Source organism: Fundulus heteroclitus, unplaced genomic scaffold, assembly GCF_011125445.2.
Source record: "Fundulus heteroclitus isolate FHET01 unplaced genomic scaffold, MU-UCD_Fhet_4.1 scaffold_144, whole genome shotgun sequence".
Lineage (NCBI taxonomy): Eukaryota > Metazoa > Chordata > Actinopteri > Cyprinodontiformes > Fundulidae > Fundulus > Fundulus heteroclitus.
In genome coordinates this window covers 152,443-177,500 of record NW_023396556.1, presented here as the reverse complement: position 1 = coordinate 177,500, position 25,058 = coordinate 152,443, and the positions used below count along the sequence as shown (strand labels likewise).

At 37.2% G+C, this 25,058-nt stretch overlaps 1 protein-coding gene across 1 annotated transcript in view; it reads right to left on the bottom strand.

Annotated features, from left to right (window-relative positions):
* The window catches only part of LOC105930540 (glutamate receptor, ionotropic, delta 2), a gene marked incomplete at its 5' end in the record, with an annotated part of 302,244 nt that overhangs the window by 132,488 nt on the left and 144,698 nt on the right, over positions 1–25,058 (bottom strand). Inside the window, 2 exon segments of the mRNA XM_036129181.1 lie at positions 14,876–15,188; positions 18,640–18,837. Of these exon segments, the coding sequence (XP_035985074.1) occupies positions 14,876–15,188; positions 18,640–18,837 (511 nt within the window).

Sequence of the window (25,058 nt, the reverse complement as noted above, 5' to 3'; positions counted from 1 at the left end):
GAGTCACACAGACTCACCAAAACTGTTCAACAGCACATTGGAAACATGTTACCTGTTGTGATGAGTCTCATTTCTAGAGGCAACATTTAAATGGTAGGCTCAAAAATTGGTGTAGAAAAACATGTAAGCATGGAACCATCCTGCCTTGTTTCAATGGTTCAGGCTGCTGTTGATGTAATGGCACATTTTGATCCCCTTAACACCAACTGAGCATCGCTTAAACACCACAGTTTATCTGAGCATTATTGATGAGCAAGTTCATCCCTTATGACCATAATGTAGGCATCCTCAATTCTTCAGCAGAAAAGTGAAAGGGCAGTGGAAGCATGCAGATACACAAAGGTAATATATATATATATATATATATATATATATATATATATATATATATATATATATATATATATATATATATATATATATATATATATATATATATGCATTATCTCAAACTGCTTTCATTTACATGACAAAAAGTTCACTGTACTTCATTGGTCTCCAGTCACCAGATTTCAATTCAATAGAGCATCTTAGAGATGTGGTAGATTCACTTAATAGATGTGCTGCTGATGAATCTGCATCAACTGTATGGTGCTTATATGTCAATATAGACCAAAATCTTAGAAAGATGTTAACAACACTTTACTAAATACATGCCATGATTTAGGAAAACTTGTTTTCATACCTAGATGCAACTTTAGTTCTACAAACTTTACTAACAGTGTCTTGCAACACGCTAAAATACAAGCTTAAAAGACTGACGAATCACTAAATGGGTCTCATCGCACTATAATCCGGTCTGTATCTTCCATCTTGTTGACATTATTGCAAAGCTCAGACTACAAAACCGAGCAAGGCTGGGGTTCACAAGTAATTACAACCCCGTTTTTCTCTTTCCCTCAAGACATCTTAAATTGATGTTCACAGGACCCCAAGCAACATTACACACATTGTTAATGGGAAGCTTGTGATGATCATGTTTATATATACTGCTACCTTCCAGGTCCAGCTCTTATCTTTTTCTCATTGGGAGTAAGTTACTGCAGCTCCCAGGGCTTGTCTAAAAGCTGTTCGAACATACAGGCGAACCTCGCATTATGTGACAATAATCTCAAGTATGCAATAAAACAGCAGGGGTGGTCCCACAGGAGGTTAGAAGTATCTGTAACAGGCTGACACTAACAAGCATCTGTAATAGGCAAAAACATGGGATCTTTGCAAAAAAAAGCAGATAATATCAGCTTGAACATGTGCTGAGCTTAGAGCATTTAACAAACAGATGAGGTGCTTTTGGATCAAAGAAAAATTCAAATTCCCTCATTCAGTTGAGCGTTTGAAGTCACTAAACTGACATAAATGCAGTATTAGCTAGTTAGTTGATATAATTGTGTCTTTGCCATTTCATATGAAATAATAATAATAAAAAAAACTTCACTGTTGCCAGTTAGGCAGATATTGAGATGCATTACCTTTCTTACCATAACAGTGAAGACAACTTTTGCATCAGATTGAAAGAAAGGTCATGAAAATGTTTGATCCATGTTAAAATTTTAGCTTACACCAAGTATATAGTAACTACGTCCAAATGTGTAGAGTGTATTTGGAGCGGTTCACAAAGTGTATGTGCCCCTGTTAAAATGTCAGGTTATTCTGAGGAATTATTTTTTTTACTTTGATATATCACTCCCAGAATTATTCCACATGTAATGTGACATATATCTTGTACAAACATGGGTGCAAAGTACACACCATTAAACTAATGCTTTGCTCAAGCAGCTTCTGATTTATATTAAACAACTTTCAGTGTGCGCTTCAGGGATTCACAGCCGAGTTTGAAGTTTTAGACCTACAGTGCCTGTAGGTCTAAAACCTTGGTACTCAAATGGGAAAAGGTGGACCGCTCCTTCCAGATCAGGGAAATGCCTCAAGTTGAGGAGTTCAAATATCTTGTTGATGGTTTCTTGGCGTCTACATTTAGAGTTTTTATGGGAATATCCCACTTGGAGAAGACCCTTTGGAAAACCCTAAAACTCGCCAGAAGCAATATAACTTACTTTTGGCATGGTGGCAGCTTGGGAATGTGCTGCATGTGGATGTTATTGAATCAGAGGCAATAGATTGCTGGTGAATGAGACATGGTTTAATCTTGAGGTTTTAAAAACTTATTTAATAGTGCTTTGATTACTTTTTTGATGGGCATTCTGAATGGAGCAAAAAAACTGAACTTTAGAGTTTCAAAATCAAGTGCTCTTTTATGCATAAAAAAGTGGAAATAGATCTAATAATGTAGATATTTATTTCCACTTAGTTTATGTGCTAGTTTGCTACTACAGTATGTAAATCATAAAATTCACCTTTATACAGCACTTTTAGGTTGCAGTACCACTGGCACCCTGGATGCTTAGCGCAGCAACCGGCAAATTTAACTGGCTTTCCAGCCTCCAACTAGAAATGGGTGTAAATTTTGACTTGTACATTAAATGAAGCAGATCAGTCTTTTTATTGGATAGATATGCATTTAGTTATTTAGAATGATTTATTTCTAATAAATCCACGCTAGCTGATTTGTGAATTACAGAATATTGCATTCTGGCTTTTAGATTTCCAAAATTACAACATAAAAGGCCTTTAAAGGATAAGTATTGCATGCAGTAGTTTACATGGGTAGCATTTCATCAGTATTAAGGATTCTGTTAAGAAACATGATTATATGAAAAAAAAAAGGTACAAACTTCCTTACAAGATGTACCCTCATCAGCCACAAGCAACGAGAAAGTAAGGGAAGAGGGAACTGAGACAGACCATAGTAAGGGTGCTACAAAATGAAAAAGGGACAGGAAGCAGCTGTGAGAGAAGCAGAAAGGGAACAAAAGAGCACAGAGTAGAAGAGAGGACATCAGGAAGACATGTGTTTAATGCCACTGGTGAGAAATGGTTTCTTTCACAGCAGCACATCCCTGTGGTCAAGGAAAGTTCGGAAGATGAACAGAGGGTGGAAAGATTGAATATTTGATGGCTAAAGTTAGGAGGTATGGATCTCCTAAAGTTGCGTCCACTTTAAGGTTGCAAAACAGTCATTAGATGGAAAATATGGGAATCCAAGGGACCATAAAAGAGGAAAGAAGAAGAGGACTCCAGGAAAATGATGATAGTATTGGCTTCCCAGTGGTGTAGCACAGCAGAGACATAGATAATGATGGAGGGAAGGACACATCCAGGAAGCCGGACAGGAAATAGGGAGAGGAGAATGAGCGTGGCAGCCACACTGAGAAACTCAGCAGGAGGCAGAGAGATTTGGAAAATGTGGAAGACTTGGGTATTTGGGGAGCTATAAATGCATACATGCCTGTATATACACACACACACATTCAGGCATCCTTGTTTCAACGAAAGTGAGGACCGTGGCATGACTTCCATTCACCCTTTCTTTGTGACCTAAACCTGACCCTAACCCTAGGCTATACCAAATTGACACAGTAGCCCTAAAGCTAATCCCTGAGCAAGAAAAAAGTGGGGACCATAAAAAAGGTCCTAATTTTACATCAAAGTTCTCACTTTACTAGGAAAATGAGCAAAAAATGTTCCCACTCCGCTGCAAGTACAAGTACACATACACACACACTTACAAGCACACATGTTCCTCTCTACGGAGTTTTAGCTCTGGCAAAGTATATCTCTCCTACAAAGCTCTCTTCTCGCTCTTACCAACAGATAGATGCACAGTGGGGGAGAGTGGGGGATAAAGGAAACGTGAAAAGTAACAGACAGAAAAGCAGGTTTTGGGCAGCAGATGGAAAGATGAAAGCGCCGATTATGGCCTATGGCCTTGACTCCATGTGTTTGTTTGTATGTCTGGGCAATTTCTCTCACAGGGTGAGAAGAAGCAAAGCAGCAAAACCATGAAAGTGAATCCTAATTGAAAGAAAGCAACACTCAAGCTGGGTGTGCGTCTGCATGTATGTAAATAAATACACATACTAATCAATGCGCCACATTAATATCCCCACAAAAACAGACAGATGTCTGTTGCTTCACACCATTGTTTTCCTTCCCAACTGGGTTGGATTTTAATTAAGGAAGAAAAGCAGAAAGTGATAAAAAGGGAAGATTTGTAAAGGATCGTTATTCAGTATGACTACAAACCTTTGCTTCTGACTGTTCCAGTTTATCTCAGTTGCACTTGACAAAATGTTGAGAACACAGGAGAAATTGAAAGAGAAGGGATAGTGAGGCAGATGGGGGAGAAAGGATGGTTTAAAAACAAGGAGCAGAGTGAAATATCTGTTCCACATAATCTATTTGTAAAACATAGTTTTTCTTTCCTGATTTTGTTTGTAGTCAGTTTTACGACTGCACCCACTTTTGTTTCATTCTCAGCAATTCAATGCGTGACATAGGCTAATCTGTACATTTCCCAACTTAAAATGAACAAATTAAAATATTTATGATTAAATGTAATGTGATCCTCCTTTAAAGCTGATACATCTTAACGTTTAATACAATTCAGCTTAGTAACTTGACAGCAGACAGACAACAATGTCTTTGCAGAAGGAAAAAAAAAAATACAGATGTATCTTGTTATGATGCTATTCCTTCATCAAAATCACGGACAATGTGGTATTTTGCTTCATACATGCATGTTTCAATAATTCTCTTGAATTCAGCTCTCTAAGCAGCAGGTACTCCCTGTCCTAAAAAAAAAAAAAAAACAAAGAAAAAAAATTGAGTGGTTCATTACTGGTCTATGTAGAGCGTTGATTATCCATCCCCTCCAGGATGTCCCTACTTTGACCGAGCAGCACCTCACGAGCAGCACCTCACCAGTAACCAACACGCCCACTTTCTCTGAGCAGCGAGCGGTGATGTGAGCCAGAGCGCAGTCATTTGTGCTCAAAGTTGAGACAAAGAGGCACTTTTAGCACCTAATCTGCACATTGACAGCAACTGTGATACATAAGATGGTATTGTACAAACACTTAATATCTGGAAGAGATAAATATGTAATAAATTAAGTTTCTGCTCAAACAAAAACTTAACTCATTACACCTTTCTCTCCTCCATATTATATAGTAGGGATGTCAAAAATAATGGATGTCTCAATGATTGAGAGCAACATAAAAATAAATGTCAGTGAAGCTCCTTTATCATTGACAGTGAAGTTGTAAACCTCCCAGACAACATAAGCCCACCCTAGCTGTTATTAGGTTGACGGACACGGACATCCCAATGACCGGTTACTGTTGGTCAGAGATCCCTCTTTGAGCTACACAGTGCTGCATCACACAACGCAATACTATAAGATGGGCAGCACACACAAGGGAAGAGGCAGCGTCACAGTGGAGGCAAGCATTTCTCTCCAGGTATAGGATAAATAGCACAAGGGGAAAAAAATAAACGTAATATTTCATAAGAAATGAATACTCCGTAGTGCCAATGTGAATATTTTATCACACATACACACACACACACACACATATACATATACATACATATATATATATATATATATATATATATATATATATATATATATATATATATATATAGATAGATAGATAGATAGATAGATAGATAGATAGATAGATATATATATATATATATATATATATATATATATATATATAGATATATATATATATAGATATGCCTATAGTTGACTCTGGGAGGCTTGAAAAAGCACAATACGGAGCCTTTGAAATGCAATCTGTAAGAGATGCTCTCCATTTCTGAAGCAGATAAAAGGTTTTGTTAAATCAAAATTGTCTTCACTTCCTATTAAGTTCCTCATTAAGACACAAATTAGTTAGGTTTTAGTGAGGTATATTTTTATCATGTTAATCTTAGCATGCACTATAGTAAAAATATGGTTTATATTATAGAATTCCATAAAATCTACATTGTTGCTTTTTTTTGTAATGTGATACCGTACTTTAGAATGCAATGTGACAAATGTGAAAGACAATAATATGTGTGTAATATTTAGTTTCCATATGTAGAAGTGCAAACTGATGCCAAATGAATTGGCATCAGTTCAGAGCACAGATTTTTTTTTTTTCATGTCAGAAATTGAATTCAAACATTGAATTCCTAAAAAGTCTTAACATAGGAGGATAAAATTTTAACATTTATTTCTGTAAATGTTTATGATTATGAGTTACTGCAAATGAAAACCCAAAAATTCAGTTTTAATGCAGAAATGTCAGCCACTATGTAATGTGTAGTATTTGAACTCACTACACCCTTTGAAAGAATTACTGAATCAATGCAGCATAGCAAGGAGGTGATCAGGTCGTAGGTTTGTTGAGGTGTACATGGAGCTCGGGTTGCTTTAATAACAACCTTAACCACACCTGTATTGTTGGCCCTGCTGTCATATTTCTATAGATAACATTTTATAGATTCTTCATGTAGTTTTATCAGGGGAATGTGCTGCCCAATCAAGCACAGTGATGTTATGGTCATCGCAGTCCATGCCTTGTGAATCTCCCCCAAACTTCTGCATGAGCTTTGCTTAACAATCCTCTCAAGGCTGCAAATGCCCTCCTTACTTCTGCACTTTTTTTCAACCATAATTTTTCCTTCATCTCAACTTTTAATAATATGCTTCTTTAGCAATGAACTTGTGTGACAACATGCAAGACAGCCATCTTCTCAAAGACTTTGCAGGCCAAAACACAACATAACCTTTCTGTGTTATGCATAATTATTTCCTTGTCTTATAAAATCTAATTTTCCGAGAAAATTAATCTTACGTTTCAGCTGTAAGCCATAATCATCAAAATGAACAGAAATGATTGCATTAAATATATCCCTCTGTGTGTAATTATATTTTCAGTTATGGAGATGCACCTGTTAATTTTCCTGTTATTTATTTACTTAATGTAAGTTTCTTTTGGGGGGAGGGGGTGGTGGTGTGGTAGGTGTGGTGCATAAATTCCTATTCTGCACTTTTATTTGTTTTGCTATGTAACATCCTCAGCCATGTAGTTCCCCACATTGCACTTCTCTTGTTTTTAATTAGCTCACCTGCATTCCCTTAGTAATAAGCCCTCCCAGCAGAATTAGTTGCGTCATTAACGTGTTTATGTCTTCAAATTTTCCAGATGACAGTCAATTACCTTGCATCTGATTTTCCTACAGTCTCCATTATCAATATAATTTGAAAGCTGTATAAAGCAAAGTATTCTTCAGCAATAACACTTATGTTGTATTCTCTCTCAGTCTGGATCTTTAAAAAATGTGTCTTCCATATTTAAAATGACTAAGAACTCTGAGTGGAGTAGCACTTTCCCATCAACACTTATGCACCGCTCCTCTTGTCCAAACTTTGGTGTGAGCTGCTGACATTTCCTTTATGACCAAGCACTCCGCAAGTCCTCCAAACTGCTGCAGGCGGTCTTGTTTTTCCATCTTCCTGAAGCCTCACACGTCCCTTTCCTCCTGCTCCCCTGCTCCTCCGACTGCCTGTGGTGGCTCATTTCAGACCGAAAGCCTGGTGCACAGGACTACAAATGAGTGCACATCTCCAGCCCTACAGGCCACGGACTGTCTGGGTCCCTGCATATGAGCTTGTCAGTGGTGTACAATCTGTTAATGTTGGCCACTTGGCTGCCCTAATATTGAGACTTGGAAATCATTCATTCCAGCTTTGACTCTCTTACCTTCTGGCCCTGAAAGATATTGGAATGACATCCCTTAGCTCAGCAACAGCTAAAAAGCTGCCCAATTTAGGATAAAGATAATTCCCCTTGGAAGCACTTCCGATTCTTTAAATCATATCCCCTGCCATACATCATAGTGTGTCTACTGACTACTCTCAAGCTTCATGTGAGATCTGTTGGTCTATCTGTCCAACTATCTGTGACAGAGTGTCTCATAGACTAACTGAACAATCATCCTATTTCATTTACTGTTTGGGTCCCCTGATTGTTTCACTGTTTTATACCTCTGATCTCTGCCTTTGTTCCTCTTCAAAATGCCCACTTATAATTCATGTAGCAGAGGGAATTTAACAAAAAAGAAAATCATGTTTTGAACATGACCCAGGCCAGATGAGGACTTAGAGATAATCTTTCCCATCAGCCAAATCCACTGCAAGAGTCTGCATTATGTTGGTTGGTATTCAGAAAAGCAACTGTGAGACAAAATTGTATTTTCTCATAGCTTAACAATATTGTGTACCCTCAGACCTCAGAGTTCCCATCTGAGTGCGGTTTATTGCTCTTGAGAGTTTCAGAGAAGTTTTTCTTATGGTGGCTTATACGGTGTCTGACCTTGGTCTGCCAAAGAGTGTTGTATATCCAACTTTTACGACCTATACGTGATAGTTGGCACTGTATGAATTTATGCTCTCCCTCCTGCCTCTTTTTCAAAGATGAGAGGGACCACAACCAATACTAATGATGAGTCATATTGCCTAAGCTGTTGTCACTGCAGTGGAGGTGTGCCTATCACTGATTCTATTACCACATCACATTCTATGCGGCTGTGTTTGTCAAAGGTTCTTGGTGATCGACTAGTTTCCTCATGTAGATTTTGTATTGTTGCTACATTATAAAATCAAGGGGTTAATAGTGCCTCGTAATGTTATTCATACCCCTTGACCTTTTTCACATATTGTCACAGATTGACCACAAGCTTCAATCTTTTTCATGTAGTTCTCGTCTAGGGCAGTGTCAAACATGAAGTGACCAACACGAAGTCAGTCAAAGGATCAGTGCAGCTCCTACAGACTCACTGCTCTCCTTACCCAACCTGTCATTTTAGGTGGACAGCCATATCTCTCGGATGATGACTTAAACAGAGCTTTTTCAAATGTTCAAAGCTGCAGATACTGATTTTTATATCCTTTTTTTAAACTGCACAACCTTATCCCTGACCTATTTGATGTATTCCCTGGTCTTTGTGATGCTGTAGTTTTGGGATTTTATTGTGTTGGATTTTATTTAATGTATAAGAGTAAAGTGTGCTAAATACATGTGTGTATGTGGAATATTTATACTTTTGCAAAGCAGTCTAGGCTGCTGATGTAGTAGTCAAATAACAAAAAAAACCAAAAAAAAAAACAGCCATAAGACCTTTAAATATGCAGTCTGTCTTTTTCCTCTTCAGTCTCCCTTACTCTCATTGAGACCAATTAGACACACTTTATGGCATACAGACTTTTTTTTTCTCAACACATCCTCTGCATGCACATGCCAGACCAAGAGGCTTGTGGGACACATTGTAAACAAACAGTCACTTGGCTGGTGCCCTGGTGACTCGAGTGAACATGGAGGAAGAATAGAATATGTGAAAGGGAGCAGATGAAGAGAAAACAGGCAGCAGGAGGAATGAGTGGAGGTTGGAGGAAAAGGAGTAGGGACAAAGAGATGCATAGAAATGATGTAATGGAGGAAATTTGAACTATAACAGAGAAACGGATAAGAGAAAAAGATGAGCAGAGAGGAAGTGAAAGGAAGGAAGTAGAGAAAAAAGAAAGGTTCACAAAGATTGGGGTAATCCCTCTGCACCTCCCTCTTTCTCCTCGCAGCCCTTCTCCCTCTGACAAAGGGAATGACAGTGCCAAAAGCAAAATTCGGGTGTCATGTTTGACTATTTGCTTTCATTACTTATCTCCAGCTCCCTCCTGCTGTGGATGTCTTTGCATCTGAATCAACTTTCCCTCAAGCTAATATTCTTGGGTTAAGCACACAAATCTGGGGCATTTTAGAGCTGAAGTTGGAGAACTGCAGACTGAGTGTGCATTTGTCTGTGTATATGTGCGTTAAGAAGAACAGCAATGTATGCAGGGCCCTAATTTGTACTGTATATGCATTTGTGATGTCTCAACCCAATTAATTCTGAAAAGTTAAGAGGTTTTAAACTGAACACTCAAAAGATCCATCACTCCAAAAAAGAGATGCTTATCTTTGCAGCCTCATGCAGTTGCATATTGACTCTCTGGATTAGGTACAACTGAAAAAGGTGATGTTCAAACAAACTATAGTACAGTAGATAGCTCACTTCATGATAAGGTTTTTGGATGTCGGCCAAAGGAAACATCTTGCTTTACCAACTGTCCAGTGTGGTTAAAGTAGTCCCAGGGAAGAAAGAAAAATGGAGATGGTCAATTCACTTAGCCTTACAACAGAAGATTAGGGATGTGAAGATAAACATATTAGTATGAGTTAAGGACACAAACATATATACCCAAGGCAAAAAGTGCTACAATCTACTCAATACCTAATTTGTTGAATTACCATGATATTTTAAATAAAACTTTTATAAATACATTAAATGATAAAATAAAACCTACAAATTGTTAATACCTAAGTAAATATTTCATAGGGATGTTTAAATTGATATTACTTATGCTACGATTGTTGTTAAAATCCCAGTTATTTGTTTCATATTTACTATAACACTATCTTTTATGAAATAATTTAAAATGATTTAAATTTAATTTAAATAATTAAACTCATCATATATACACATATTCAAAGACTGATTTATATATTGAACTGACACAATTTTGGTCCCTTAATTACATGTACAATGTGAGTGCATCAGTTGAGTAGCGGTAATTGGGTGCAGTTATTGGAAGAAATCTAGATGCATGACTTTTTCTTCTGCTTTTACCCAAATAATTTGATCTGTTTTGATGAAAGATTAAATATTTTATTACTATTAAATGATAGGGATCTTCCTCTGATGCCATTACTGGTTTTTCTCAATAATGGGTCCATTTTGTGCTTAACCAGTGCATTCTCTTAAATTAAGGAGATAAACACCCATAATACTCAAATCGTAACTATTATTTAACTGTATTTTTTTGTTCAATAGACTAAAATTGTATACATGATTTTCCACTGATTGATTGTTTTAGACCCATAGACACGTATTAAAACCTCTGATCAAACAACAATAACTGAAAATTGTCCTACTAATAGCTATAAAACCAATAGTTAGCTAATAGTCATTGGAGTGACATAACCTCATATCCTTAAAGTAGTCTAGAAAACTAGACAGATACCTAAATAATAATTTTTTGAAGGCAGTCCAAAAGGCCTGTCTGTAGGGCATAATTGGTGAACATGCAAAATAATCAAATACCTGAAAAGAGCTGCAGCAAAATAAACCCTTCTGTTCAGCACAGTTTAATTAAGCCTGGAAATCTGACCCAATAAATATTCCTGAAGGAATAGTTTTTTATATGCCACATGAGTTACCTTACAGAATTGGTATTTGCTCCTCGTATATTTTAATGTATTTGATCGTTGACAGCATCTCAAGACACACTTCCTAAGACAGAAAACAAGTAAACTCAACCATACAGGGGTCAATTTATGATCCCTTCAGTTTAATTGGTTTAGCTTAACTGGAAATTGTGGATACATTTAAAGCAGGGTTAGGAAAGAAATACAACACTCCAAGCTTTCAAGATTTCATGAAGCACTGTTCAAAGATCATAGCCAAATGACTGTAGATGCAAACCTACACATACATGGCAGTCCATCTAAACTGACAGGAAAACACTGATCAGAGAAGCAGCTAAAAGACCCTTGGTAACTCTGGAGGAGCCAAAGAGATCCATATCTCCCCTGGAAGATGCTGTTGACAGGGGTCCAACAATTTATAAAACTCCGCTTAATGGAAGAGTGAGGAGAAGAAAGCTAAAAGAATTCCCAGTTAAAGTTTGCAACAAGGCATGTAGTGGAAACAGAAAAAAACTGTTATCACTCTTACACCTATTGTGGTGCTCTGCCCTAAAGAAACCCGAACTTAATGTTTTGGCTTACATGAAAAAGGCAGGCAGAAAACTAACACTGAGCATCAGCCTGGAAAACACCAACCCTGGTGGCAGCAGCATGGTGTGGGAATGTTTTTTTTCAACAGGGACAAGAAGGCAGGTGAAAGTTGATGGGAATATGGATGGATGTAGCCATATTCAATGCAATTCTGGGAAAAAAAAAATCTGGAGGCTGTAAAATATTTGAGGCTGGAATGGTAGTAAACCTTCCACAATACACTGACCCTGCACACACAGCCAGGGCTGTAGTGGGAAAACCATCTTCATGTGTTAGAGTGGCCCAGAATAAATCCAACTGCGAATTTGTGGCGAACTTGACTCCTGTTCACAGATGGTTTCCACCCAAATTAAATAAGCTTTAGCTATTTTGCTAAAAAAAGATATATAGGGCAAAAATGTGTGTTTTAGGATGTACAAAGCTGGTAGGGAGATGAAGTGAAAAAAAACCAAAAACTCTAATTTGAGCAAAAGCAAAATATTGACTAATCGGAGGGGCGATTACACATGCACAACAATGAGCATCTATAATATAATGTATTTTTCAGTACTTTTCAATATGTTGTGAGGTCTAACACATTATATCTCACTAAAATATGTTTAAATTTGCAATGTAACAAAATGGGGTATGGTAATTTCTGCAAGGCACTGTTTGTGGTTTCTATATTATCAAATGGAAAAAAAAAAAGTTTTTTAAGACAGCTGTAAAATTACGTAAATATAAAAAGTAGATTTCCTCTACGAAGGAAAAGATTACTATGGAGAACGCTGGAGATAGGCACCAGCGACCCCTGTGACCCCATGAGAGATCAAGCAGGTCAGAAAATGGATGGATGGATGGATTACTATGGAAGTAATAGGAAAAGTAAGTGATAACTGAATAAATGCTATCAATATGCTAGCTACAATATTATATAATAAGAATATACTAAGAATATTATGGAGATAATTATTGAAATTTTTATTTAGGACACAAATTTTTTGGATTACTGCTACAGTGCAATCTTGCTGTCTGTGTGACAATAAAGCATAAACTCACTCTTGAAGAATTAGATCTCCTTTCTTCCAGCTCTTTTTTTTCAGTCTAATGATGCCACGACTAAAATGTTAATTACAGCTAAAAAGAGAGATGATTGTGGAGATGAAGTAGCAATTAGCATGTATCATAGTCACCATCATTACCGCCATTAGCCACTGAAAAAAATATGGAAAATTATTTACCAAAGAGTGAAATGCTCATCATTTGCTTATTCAGAGCACTGAATGTTTCAGTGGCAGTGTTGGGGAAAAAATATTTCTTTCCTAAATTTGCATAATTAATATAGCTTAAAGAATAACTATTGCCAGACCCAGAACCAATCTCACTAGTAAATAGGACATGTTTAGTCAAAAAGCCAGGAATAAGAGTGGGATCTTATTCAGTGTCTCGCTATCATCAGCATAGAGATACAGACATGTTATTAAATACAAGTACCAACCATAACACATTTACAAATTTACACGTTCTTTCCTCTTGAATGCTCTGAATATTCTCTCTTTTTTTCCTTCTCTTCATTACTGTGCTGATGACATTTAAAACCTTTCTAAATTGCCAGTTCCTTACCTGAGCAGAGTCTGAGAAATTATGCCCATACTCCCAAAATGAGACTATTATCCTCCTCTCAATCCATGCCTGAACAAAATGTCTCCTCCATTTGGCCCATATCTGTCTACTGTACTAAAACGTAAAAGGTCAATCCGAATCTACGTACTCCACCCCAAAGAGACACTTTATTACACTAAATTAATATAACCAATTATATATATATATATATATATATATATATATATATATATATATATATATATATATATATATATATATATATATATATATATATATACACACACATACATACACACACCTGTCCCCACTTAACTCCGTTTACAGTAATTACAGTATCAACCAAGAGACTATCCCTTGGCTGCTCTATCTCCACCAAATACTTTGAAAAAATCATCCTGCCATACATTAAAGCTGGTCTTCCTGCTGACCACAACCAACATCAATTTGTGTACAGAGCTAAGAGGTCAACAGAGGATGCAGTTAGAACAGCTCTCTTCACAGCCCTGACCTACCTGCAGAAAGACGACACTTTTGTTAGGATACTGTTTGTGGACTTCAGCTCTGCCTTTAACTGTTATTCCACATAAACTGGGTAATAGGTTTCGCGACTGGGGCCTGGCATCTCACTGTGCAGGTGGATTTTGGATTTCCTCAGGAATACACAAAAGACCGTCTGGATGGGTAAACAAACATTATCAACCTTCAACCTGAACACAGGGACACCCCAGGGGTGTGTCCTCAGCCCCATTCTCTACTCAATATTCACTCCACCAACACCATAGTCGAATTTGCTAATGACACCACTGTTGTAGATCTGATTTCTGATAATAACGAGTTGACCTCAAGAGAAGAGGCCCAGCAATGAAACTAAGGTAGCAGAAAAATAACCTGGACCTCCACATCTCCATAACATAAGAAGTAATTATGGTCTTCAGGAAAGCTATGGGCAACACACACACTCCCTTTTTGATACACGGTGAAGAGGTTAAGAGAATCAAGAACTACAAGTTCCTAGGTCAACAGAGGATGCAGTGCTAGGTCAACAGAGGATCACTGCTCAAGTGACCTTGAACATTTTACACTACGTGAGGAAAGCCAAATAATTAGTTTTATCAGGAAGTTAAACGTGTTCACCTTCCTTACCAGCAGCTCACAAACACCTACAGGTCAGAGATACAGAGCCTCCAAGAACAGTTAAATATCACCCCATTCACTTGGAGACACCTCATGAAAAGAATGTAGTAAATATCCTGATTGGTCCTAACATTTGCTTTTTTTATAATTTAGTTTATTATTTTTGTAAATATGTGTGTGATATACACTGCCATAAGAGAGCTGCTAAACTGTTGTTCATTGTGTGAATCAATGACAATAAAGTCTATTCTATTCTACGAACACTATTAAACAAATGTAGATTTAACGCTGGTACGAAAATGACAAAATTCAAGTGTGGATTATGGGTAGGTAGTTTTCTAGCTTACCTTGCTGCACAAAGGACCCATACACAAACCACATGGAATTGTACAGTGTGGTCGAAGACACAGGTCCCATGGGCAGCCGCGGTGGGTTGAGCCAGTTGAGCAAGTACACCAGGATGCCAATGAGGAGCACGGTGCCTGCAATGCACGCCCACAGCGACAGGTCGAAGGGTGCCAGGCAGGCAAACATGTCCACTGTGCGCTCGGCCTTGCGCAGCAGAACGCCCACAGAATAATCCATGTAGCGTGTGGTGAAGTCTACAACACTCTCCCGCTCAGGCGTGATGGTCAGAGCAGAGAGTCCAACATCAGCTCGCTGCAAGAGGCAGAAAAAGGAGACGAGTGTGAGACAGATTTGTTCAGGCCTATTATACTGAAAGAGACTATGCATTTTGCTTTGAAAGGAGAGTTTTTGCTCAATATTGACAAATTTTAGTCAAGATTTTTATTTACTTTGTGAGATTTTATATCTTAAACAGTGTTAGGTCAGTCTTTTATGAATTGTCCTCCTTACTCGTTAATAACCAGCAACACTGAAAAATGTTTCTGCTTAATCTCTTTCACAGGTAGCTTCAGAGTACTCATGATATGTTTTCTACAGTGTTACCGAGGTATAAAAGGAGGCTAACAAGGTGCAAGTCCAGACTGAAAAATCAAAACATAGATTTTATAATTTGATATATAACTTTATAACTTTTTACCAGAACACTTGAGGCCAGTATTGTGCTTACCATCATTTGATATCCAACTACTGAATTACATTATTTTTTTTTTTTTTACGTTTTCTTTTGTTTCACTAGATTTATTGAATAATTTCTTGAACCCAGCTGCTGGATTTATACTGTTGGGCATATGTTAGGTAATTTTAATTTAGCATAAGATACATTTGAAAACTATTTGATCGGTTAGAGATGAGGCTACAAAGAAGCCTTATCAGAACTCCATTTTGAGCCTGCTTTATGCCTTTTGCTTCAAGGTGGTCTCTAAAATGTTGTTGTGCAGTGGAACAAGGGCAAAAAAAAAAATTATTATATGATTTTATTCTGATCTCAATGAACCCCTTCCACAAAATGAGATGATAAATTGTTAATGTTAAAAATATACTGCATAATAACTTTAATATCAGTGGGTTGTGTTAACGACTTAATCAGAAAAGCTTAGCTCTTACCTGCTAAATAGTCAGAAGCCAGTCCAATGAATTTGTCATGAAGTCAATATTGACAGGCAATATTCAACACAGTGGTTTATGTTGAGTGTAAATGTCTTACTTAGACTCAGTCATTCTAAATCGTTTTAAATATTATGAGACTAACTCTTGTTTTTTCATCATTCATTCTAGCTCACATTGGGAAGCAGTTGGTTGCACAAATACCCTGCAGCCAGATGGCTCTGGGTCGATAATGAACGTGGACATGAATTTAAAACAAAATGCATAAATGAAAAAATGAAACTACTGGCAATAACTAAAACAAAATAAGGGGATAAATACCAGTGAATACTCTTAAGATGTAGCCTTACCAAAGCACTTAAAAATGTGTTTTTAATTAGATTTTTGGTTTCTTGTATAATCTTTTATTCAGGAGGACTAGATGGAAGAGATGAGCAGAACCAAAGGAAATAAACACACTGGACTTCATAAAGACCTGCAAAGGTGTAGATGAAGAAAATGGCTTCAACAGACAATTTAGCACATGCATGTAGTGTATGTCATTTGCTTCTGCGGTTGACAAAGCCTAAAAGTTAATCAAAAATCATAATCTTTAAAAGTTAAACCATCTTGTGGGCTCCATCGTTTGCTTTGTTTACTATCTTATGCCAGAGCTACAGATGTTTTTTTCCCCTTAATCCTCTTTATCCCTTGTAATTTGAATGAAATTTGTTATAACATAGATATAATGTTTTTAATTAAAAAGTTTTCAATCGCAGCGCTTCAGCAATACTGAAGACATCTGCTTAAGGATTCATGATGCAGCTGTGCAGATCTGCTTGTTTTAGAAATCCAAAAATGAAATCTAATCAAGCCAAAGATGATTATCAACAAGGATAACAGTGACATTTAGTCACTCTTTAGATCTGTTGGCAAATTGTATACAGATTTTATAAAAAAAAATTAAAACCACTGCAGCCTACTATCCTGTCCCCCAAGTCTTTCTCACACAAAAATGTATAACGAAAGCATTTATCTATCTCATGCACAAAAATCTGCTAATTTCATACTTGAGTAGTTTAGAAAGAAGAGAAGATGCTTAAGTTTGCAGAATTAGTCCTTTCTACTGCATAATCACAAACAGAGCATCAGAAGAGACCCTGTAGGATGCCTGTTGGTAGAAACAACAAAACAGCATCCATGCAAACTGTGTGAGTGTGTGTGTGTGAGCAGGCATGAAATGCATTGCTGACGCATGTGGTCAGTGCACATACAAGCTTACAGAAAGCACTGTGGGTAATAATTGTGTAATATAATTAGGTTTTGGAGAGATAAACACTGCTGCTGACTGATGGGGAAAACAAAATTACGTGCATGTTGAGTTTATTTACATCTTGCGCTTGCATGCGAGCACATAAATATGCACAGTGCTCAAAGGCTCTGTAATTTTGTAAGGTGTAGAGGAGGAGGGTGTTACAAATTTTGAGCACAAACAAACGTTCAAGGTTAAGACAAGGGGAGCTCAGTCTTGACAATTTCTTAAACCTGACACACAGTCAAAGGAACATGATATGGAATAAAGAGAATTTTATGATAAGCCATTGATTGATAATGACAAACCTACACAGCAACTTAATAAGGGACCATGACAGTGCATGAGGACGTAATGGGGACATTTAAATCCCTAATGCCGTGCTGTTATCTTTTTTATTTCTGCCAAGAGCTATACATATTTGACTAAAGTCTAGTAGATTCCTGTCACGATTATCCAGGTGTTTGTGTTTCGATTTCCATTTGTGTGTGTAATTTTGACCAGTTCCTTGGAAGGTTTGCTAGATTGTGCTTTATTTAGTTTTCCCCATATGCTATTTATTCTTAGGTGTTTGTTTATATATTAGTTCTTACCAAGACAAATCGTCTCAGTTCTCTTGGGGTATGTAGCGGCCTTTAACATCTCTGCTGTGACATATGTGTACGTTACTCTGACAGCGCAAATAACTGGGTTACCTGCTGGCAAGTCCTCCCTCCACCCAATTCCTTCCTTAGAAGAAGAAAGCTCAGTGCAGCTTTGAAATCCAGCTGTCTTAAACCAGGTGATTTTAACTGACTTGAGGCCAAGAAATCAGAGGAGAATGCGACCCTGGTACCAGAACATCGTACAGAGACTTTCTAAAGAGACAAAGGCATCCCGTTTTTTTTTTGTTTGTTTTTTTTCCAGTCAACTAACTTTGGTTTTCATCATTTTTGCTTCCTAAACTGAAGTAAAACTGTGCCGCATCAAGACCCAGCAGATACACTGTTTGTGTCTTCAAGTCCAACCTCGGAAACCCTTCCCAGATGGCAGAAGACATCATCAAGGAAAACCGACCAAACCGAAGTCAAATTTGTTCTTTTATGAAGCAACTTGGTAATTAGAACTGATTCCGATTCTTTGTATTGGTCAATCATAAACTCTCAACAAAATAAATGTAAGTTTGTAACATGATAAAGTGGGAAAATGTTTGCTGCACATTTCGTAATCTTACAAATGTCAAACTGCACTGCTTTTGGAAACTCTGTATGTTTCTGTATACACATTAAAATGTTTAAAAAGTCAATTTAATTAATACATTTTTCTCACCTTAAAAACCAGCTCACCCATGAGCCCATTCCACTGGCCGTCGGGCTGCATGCTGCCGTATTTGTGGTCTGGAGCGACATAAATCTCATACTTAAAGCCCAGGTAGTTGGACAGGGCATCCAGGACATCGATTGAAAAGCCTTGGTACTTCTTTGGTTTTCCAAGCACATTCTCTGACACCATCACAAATGGCTCCTCCTGGAAGGTAACAATCAACCAATTAGTAAGTAAATCAAGAACCCAATAAACACACAAATCATTTAAATTGCTCAATCACTCAGTCAAATCTTTGTACTGAGCAAGAAAGATCCCCTTTGAGAGCATGGTGTGAGATATATTTTACATACAATTATTGAAATGCCTAAAAAGAAGTTGTGAACAGTGCCTATATTTTAGAAACAACGCTTTTTTGCACTGCACTCCATTTAGCATTTTGTTCAAATTCTAGACTAACATTTTCAATTAAATTGCACTCAAGAAAATCAAATAAATAAATGAAATGAAGTACAAGTTTACTGCCTAAATTAAAAAACACAAGAAATGATCAATGAAAAAACAAGAAAATTATTTTCTTCTCTATACATTATTTTATGTACTGTTCAATGGATTGAGCTTTCCAACTACCCTTCCTTTTCTTTAATAAATTTCTATTGATGAGTGAAATGTTGAATGCCTATACAGTGTGTCCTGAGATTTATGAGAGCCTGTGTGTTATTGAACGGATATCTACAGCACACACACACACACACACACACACACACACACACACACACACACACACACACACACAGATATCCAGCATATTCACTTGGTGGTTTCTAATCCTCGCTAGCTGTGGCAGTTCAATAAGCTATTAAGCAGTGAGTGGACATGCATGTCAAATCTTTCTCCCACCAAAAGTATCAATCCATCAATGTTGGAACACCTCTAAACACACACAAAACTGTAGCCACAGAGTGACCTCAAATGTGCCATAGAATGCTTGTTTTGGTTTAAAAAGATTAAATAAATAAAATAATACTAAAGTAATTAGGGCCACAAACTGAAATAAAATAAAAACCCAAAAGGAAATATTCTCGGAGTTCAGCCTGTAAATTTAAAAAGGTTTCTGTGTGACTGAGTCATAGTACATAAAAAGGTTTAAGATATTTATGAATTAAATTGTTTTATAATATTTTTTTAATAGTTTTATTATGATATGGTCATGCTAACTAAGGACAAACCAATAAGAGATTTCAAAGCAAATAAGATAACTTTGAAACGGATCCTAAAATGTACAGACAACCAATGAAGAAAATTCAGAATGGGGGTAATGTGCTCAGACATTCTTGTTCCAGTTAAAAGTCGTGTAGCAGCATTTTGCACAACCTGCAGGCGCTTGATGGATGCCTCACTAACCCCAAGATAAAGCGAGTTACAGTAATCCAGCCGGGTGTAACAAATACACAAATCACTGTTTCAAAAAGTTGCCTTGATATGAATGGCTTTACTTTAGCTAGTTGCCTCAAATGGGGGAAAAAAAAGCTTGATTTAACAACTGCCCAAATCTTGCTTTCAAATTCAAGACCAGCATCTATCTTAAATCCCAGATATGTCATAACTGGCCTAAGACATTGCGCCAGAGAACAGAGATCTGTGTTGGAGATGTCAGATTTGACACCAAAAACTATCACCTCTGTTTTTTGCTCATTCAAACGTAAAAGGTTTGAAGACATCCAGGACTTTATATCATTGAGTCATTTGAACAATTAATCTAATGTAAAGCCCTTAGCTTTTTTAAGAGGGAGACAAACCTGGGACTTATACGCATTAAGGGGTGGAAGGAAACTCCATGTTATTTTAAAGTCACTTATTAGAATGTATTTTTACTACAACTATGTGCTTTCGATTTTTCATGTAACAACAGGCAGATTTATGTTTGAAACAATCTGTTAATTTTAAATGTATGTGGACTCGAAGTAATGTTACCATATTTGATTCCCAACGTCAGTCTGATCAAGAATATGTGGAGGGAGCTGAAGATTAAGGTGATGGCAAGAAGGTCCTCCTACCTCTTTATCTTTTGAGAAATGTCAGTCTCATTTGCTAACAGAAACAAATCTTTTGGAAGAAAGGAAATAATTTCAAATCTAAATCTGCCTGGGATATGAATAATTTTGGTCTTAGGTGTATATGATGTGCATATTTATGGATCTTTTAAGATGTGACTCCTGCAGATTATTTTGTTAACATTTATTCAGCCATGGTTTGGCAATGTCTGTGTAAAGGTAATTTAGATATTTGTGCATATCAATCAATGACTGATCATGCAGTAAATACATCCCAAAATCTATGGTAGCCATGCTGTTTATTAAGGAAGAAAAAAAAGTAAGCTGCTTCCAAACATATACTCTTTAGTCGGCCTAGTTCTGTATTTTGAAAATGAAAAGAGAACACAAAAAGAAAATACATATTCATCTTAAAATAAAACAATATACACCAAGGGGTTGCTCCTAATAGTGTTTACTTAGTTCTTTTTAAGCCTGAAAAGAACTTTGCAGTGGGTTCGATCAACATACATAGACATCGTTGTGCCATTTGTTGGCAGTACCGCGGCATTGTCAGAAAGCAAGATGGTGACAATTAATGCAGCTGCTGTAAGAGTCAGTGGACCGTCCTCCAATGCGTTGCAGTAAAGTGACAGCACGGTAAAATCAAAGACCAATCCAATCTACAGGGTTAGGAATACTTAACCTCTTTGTTTTTGCACCTCCGCTGGGAGTTGCCAGTTCGCTTGGCTCCAATGCTTCTCCTTATTTACTCATTACACGCTTGCTCTATATTGTATTTCCGGTCATGAAATTTTCACTGAAATATTACAGTGACCAGCCTCTGAACTGAACTGACAACCTATCCAAATGTTAAGCAGGTGGACTACAGCAGCAGAGTACCCCTCCGGATGTCACTCCTATCACCTTGAAAGAGAAAACCTAGCCTACAATTAGCGTAGGCTCACCAAGACTGGATAGTAACAGGTTGTAAAAATTTTTGCTTGGTCTGATGAACGACTATTTCAGTGGTCAGAAATCATCTTTGAAGCATTGTGCCATGTGTATCATCTGTTTAGGCTGCTGCTGGTGATGTAATGGTGGGAAGGAAATGTTGTTGGCACAAAAAGTACCAATTGACCACACTGTACTCATCACTCGGTCGTTACTTCCTACAGGATACTGCACCATGTCTCAAAGTTTAGATACAAACTCTGTACCCCATGGCCATCTCAGTAGGGCACCTTGGGCATGTGGTGGGACAGCACAGCACATGAGTCTGCAGCATCATGTTGATAGAGACCATCATCTCTAAATAATGCTTCAGAAACCCTAGATTTGCCCTAGAATTCCCAAGGAACGGAGACAAATCTAAAGGCTAAAGTGGTTGTAATCCAGTGTTAGCAATGTGTATAAAGTGGCCAATAAGTGTACATAAAATCTGGTTCAATGAGTTGAAAAAGTTAACTTTTGAAAGACAATGATACAAGGATTTACATTTTTTATAGCTCACAGTGTGGTTGAGCTTCAACCAGTGCTCACTCGATTGTTGTCATACCAATGGTTGCGACATCAATCTCTTTCTGGCCTGTCATAACATGCGAAATGCTCTTTAAAAACTTCTCTGTCTCCAGCTTCCCCTGAGACTAGTTCATCAAAGTATTGTCGTTCAGCGTCAACCAATCATTGCGACATAGCTATTTCACCATATTCAACAATATGCCATAATCCCTTTCTCACATATCTGCTTTGTTCTGCCCAATATGGTTCCCATCTCAAATATCCATCCACCCTCATCACTGTCCTCTGCACTAATTTCTTTGGCACAGGTTCATTCTTTCCCCTCTCGAATGGAAGTACCACATGTGGTCTCATTGCTGGTTCTGGACTTCTGGAGGAGAGGACTAAGGGAAAGAACTGTAATTTTCCACAAAAACAAAGTAATTACATTTCAAAAGCCCACAGAGCAGATGCTGGGACTGACAGAGTCATGGTGATTTCACAAAACGGTGAACAATTTCAAAACACAGTGGCTTTGTCTGTCAAACTGATTGTAAAATAAATGTGAAAAAAATGTCTTTGCATAGGATGAGATTTTATATTGTTAGAGAAAATGAAATTTTCTTCTGTCGCTCCTGAATGATGAGAAATGTGATTCCAAAAACAAAAGGAAAGCAGCTTGTGTTGTGACTCAAATCCAAACTCCTCAAGGTTTTATTTTGTTCAATACTGTATGTGGGACCAGAGCCTTTAATCTTCAGTATCTCAGCAAGAGATCAAAAGCTTTTAGAAACTGGACCTGACTAATAAAACAGTGTCCTTTGGCACATATTCACATGAGATACATAATGAAGATTTCAGACAGTCAGTATTTGTTTGAAATATCTGCATTGAATGAGACAATATCTGAAACAGTGCTTTGAAACCAATAATTTAAATTATATGGTTCTATTCTGTACTGTGTTGTAGTGTTTTTTTTGTAGTTGTAGTGTTTTTTTTGTTCCAAAAGTACTACATTTCCAAATTGATATAAAACAAAATGGTAAATAGCAGTTATGTTGTTCTGTAACTAGTTTTGGAATGGTAAGTGAGTTAAGACAATAAGTCTAGGTACTATCTACTTTATTTAATGTGCATGCACAACATCAATAATAGCCAGTAATTGCTGTTGTCTGTAACAGCAGCAGTACAAATGCATGCATTTAATATTAATTGAATTAACTCAGATAAACACAAATAGTTTTCAACAAGTTTCACTGGGTTGACCATTTTAAGAAAGAAGCCCTATAAACCTTCCCACTACTTCTAACTCATTCATACTAATGTCTGTGTCTGTATGCATTAAAAGAGATGCTTACACATAAAACTAAAGAGGGTCATTTATTCTTGCAACATCTCAATCTAGCTGTCGGTAATTGTTTAAAAAACTAACTTTTTATTTATTATTGATCAATCTAAACCATTACAGTGGTTTGATCAGTCCAAAAATTGTTGTACCTGAGCAGGTCAAATTCTAAAGTGGTCCTTTGGTCAAACATTTATTAAAATGCCTACATCCTTGTGTTTTTCCCCAACTGTGTTTTTAAAGATGTTTTGTTCAGGGTATCCAATTTATGTGGGTCAGCATATGTATTTAAGATATTGTATCACATCTGATTATATGTAGAAATGTGTATGAAAAAACAACATTAAAATAGCAAGTTTTAGCTTAGCACAGGTAGGAAGCAATTTGTATCTACAGACTCATTATGAGCTAACAGCCATTTGCTGTACTCTAATAGTGCTACAAATTGTTCTCGTCACTTTGCTACTTCTTTTTCTCCTCACAAGTATCCAAAATCGTGCTACAAAAACCATTTAAGGTGGGAGAGGTTTCTTCAGTGCTTAAGGAGAGTGTTGTCGGCCAGCCTGGCAGCGTCTTTTTTTTTCTTTTCTTTTTTAGCTGACAGCTTAACGCTATAGTTGGTAATCCTGTTCAGAAACACTTTTTTTATACTGGGTAAAATCGTCCATAAATCCTAAAAGTAGTAAACACATTATGTATTCACAAAAAGGAGATTAAAAAAATCATTTTCTGTAGGAGCTGCAGGTCTGTAAATAGCATAACCAATCTCTGCCGTTCGGTCCGGAGGACATGGATTTGTCAGTTTTGTTTCTGCTCTCACCCATCATTATATACTTGCATTCCTCTGTCCCTCATGTTCCCAGGGAATTGACTTATCTATTGGTTTTCCCACATGACAATCATTGTGGCGTGCTCACGCAACGCCAGTGTCAGTGCTCGATCCTTCTGAGTTTCCGCTTGCTGGCTGCACACACGCACTTCCAGTGTGTGTCTGGTTAGTTTAGTGGCTAGGTTAGCGGTTAGCTTAGAGGTTAGCCGTTCATTGTAGCTCCGCTACTCTCACTGTAGGCTTTGAACATGGCTGAGAGTCGCAAGAAGTGAACCGCGTTCATGTTTATGATAAGAAGAGGAAGGCCTGAGTTGAATGAAAGAAAATGAGTGGATTTGGGAGAAATGAGTGGATTTGGGAGATTCTTTTCACGTGACTCCCCGGAAGTCTCCCCTGTTATTCAAAAAGGGACTTGGAGTAAGATTTGCAAAAATCGAAGAACCATAGCTTTGAAAGAACTGGTCTTTTTATTCTTCAAAATATGAGACTCAAACCTGGGGACAGTAGGATGTCAAGCGTAATGCACACACCTTCTCGTCAGGTGTCCAAGATTGTGGCTCAGGCTTAACCAGAAAATGTCACATGCTGACAGTGACCGGAGAGCTTTTTGTGAGATAAACTTCACTTTGATTAGAGTTAATATCACAAGATTATTTTTGCCATGATATATATCATGTAGATATATATATATATATATATATATATATATCATTAGTAG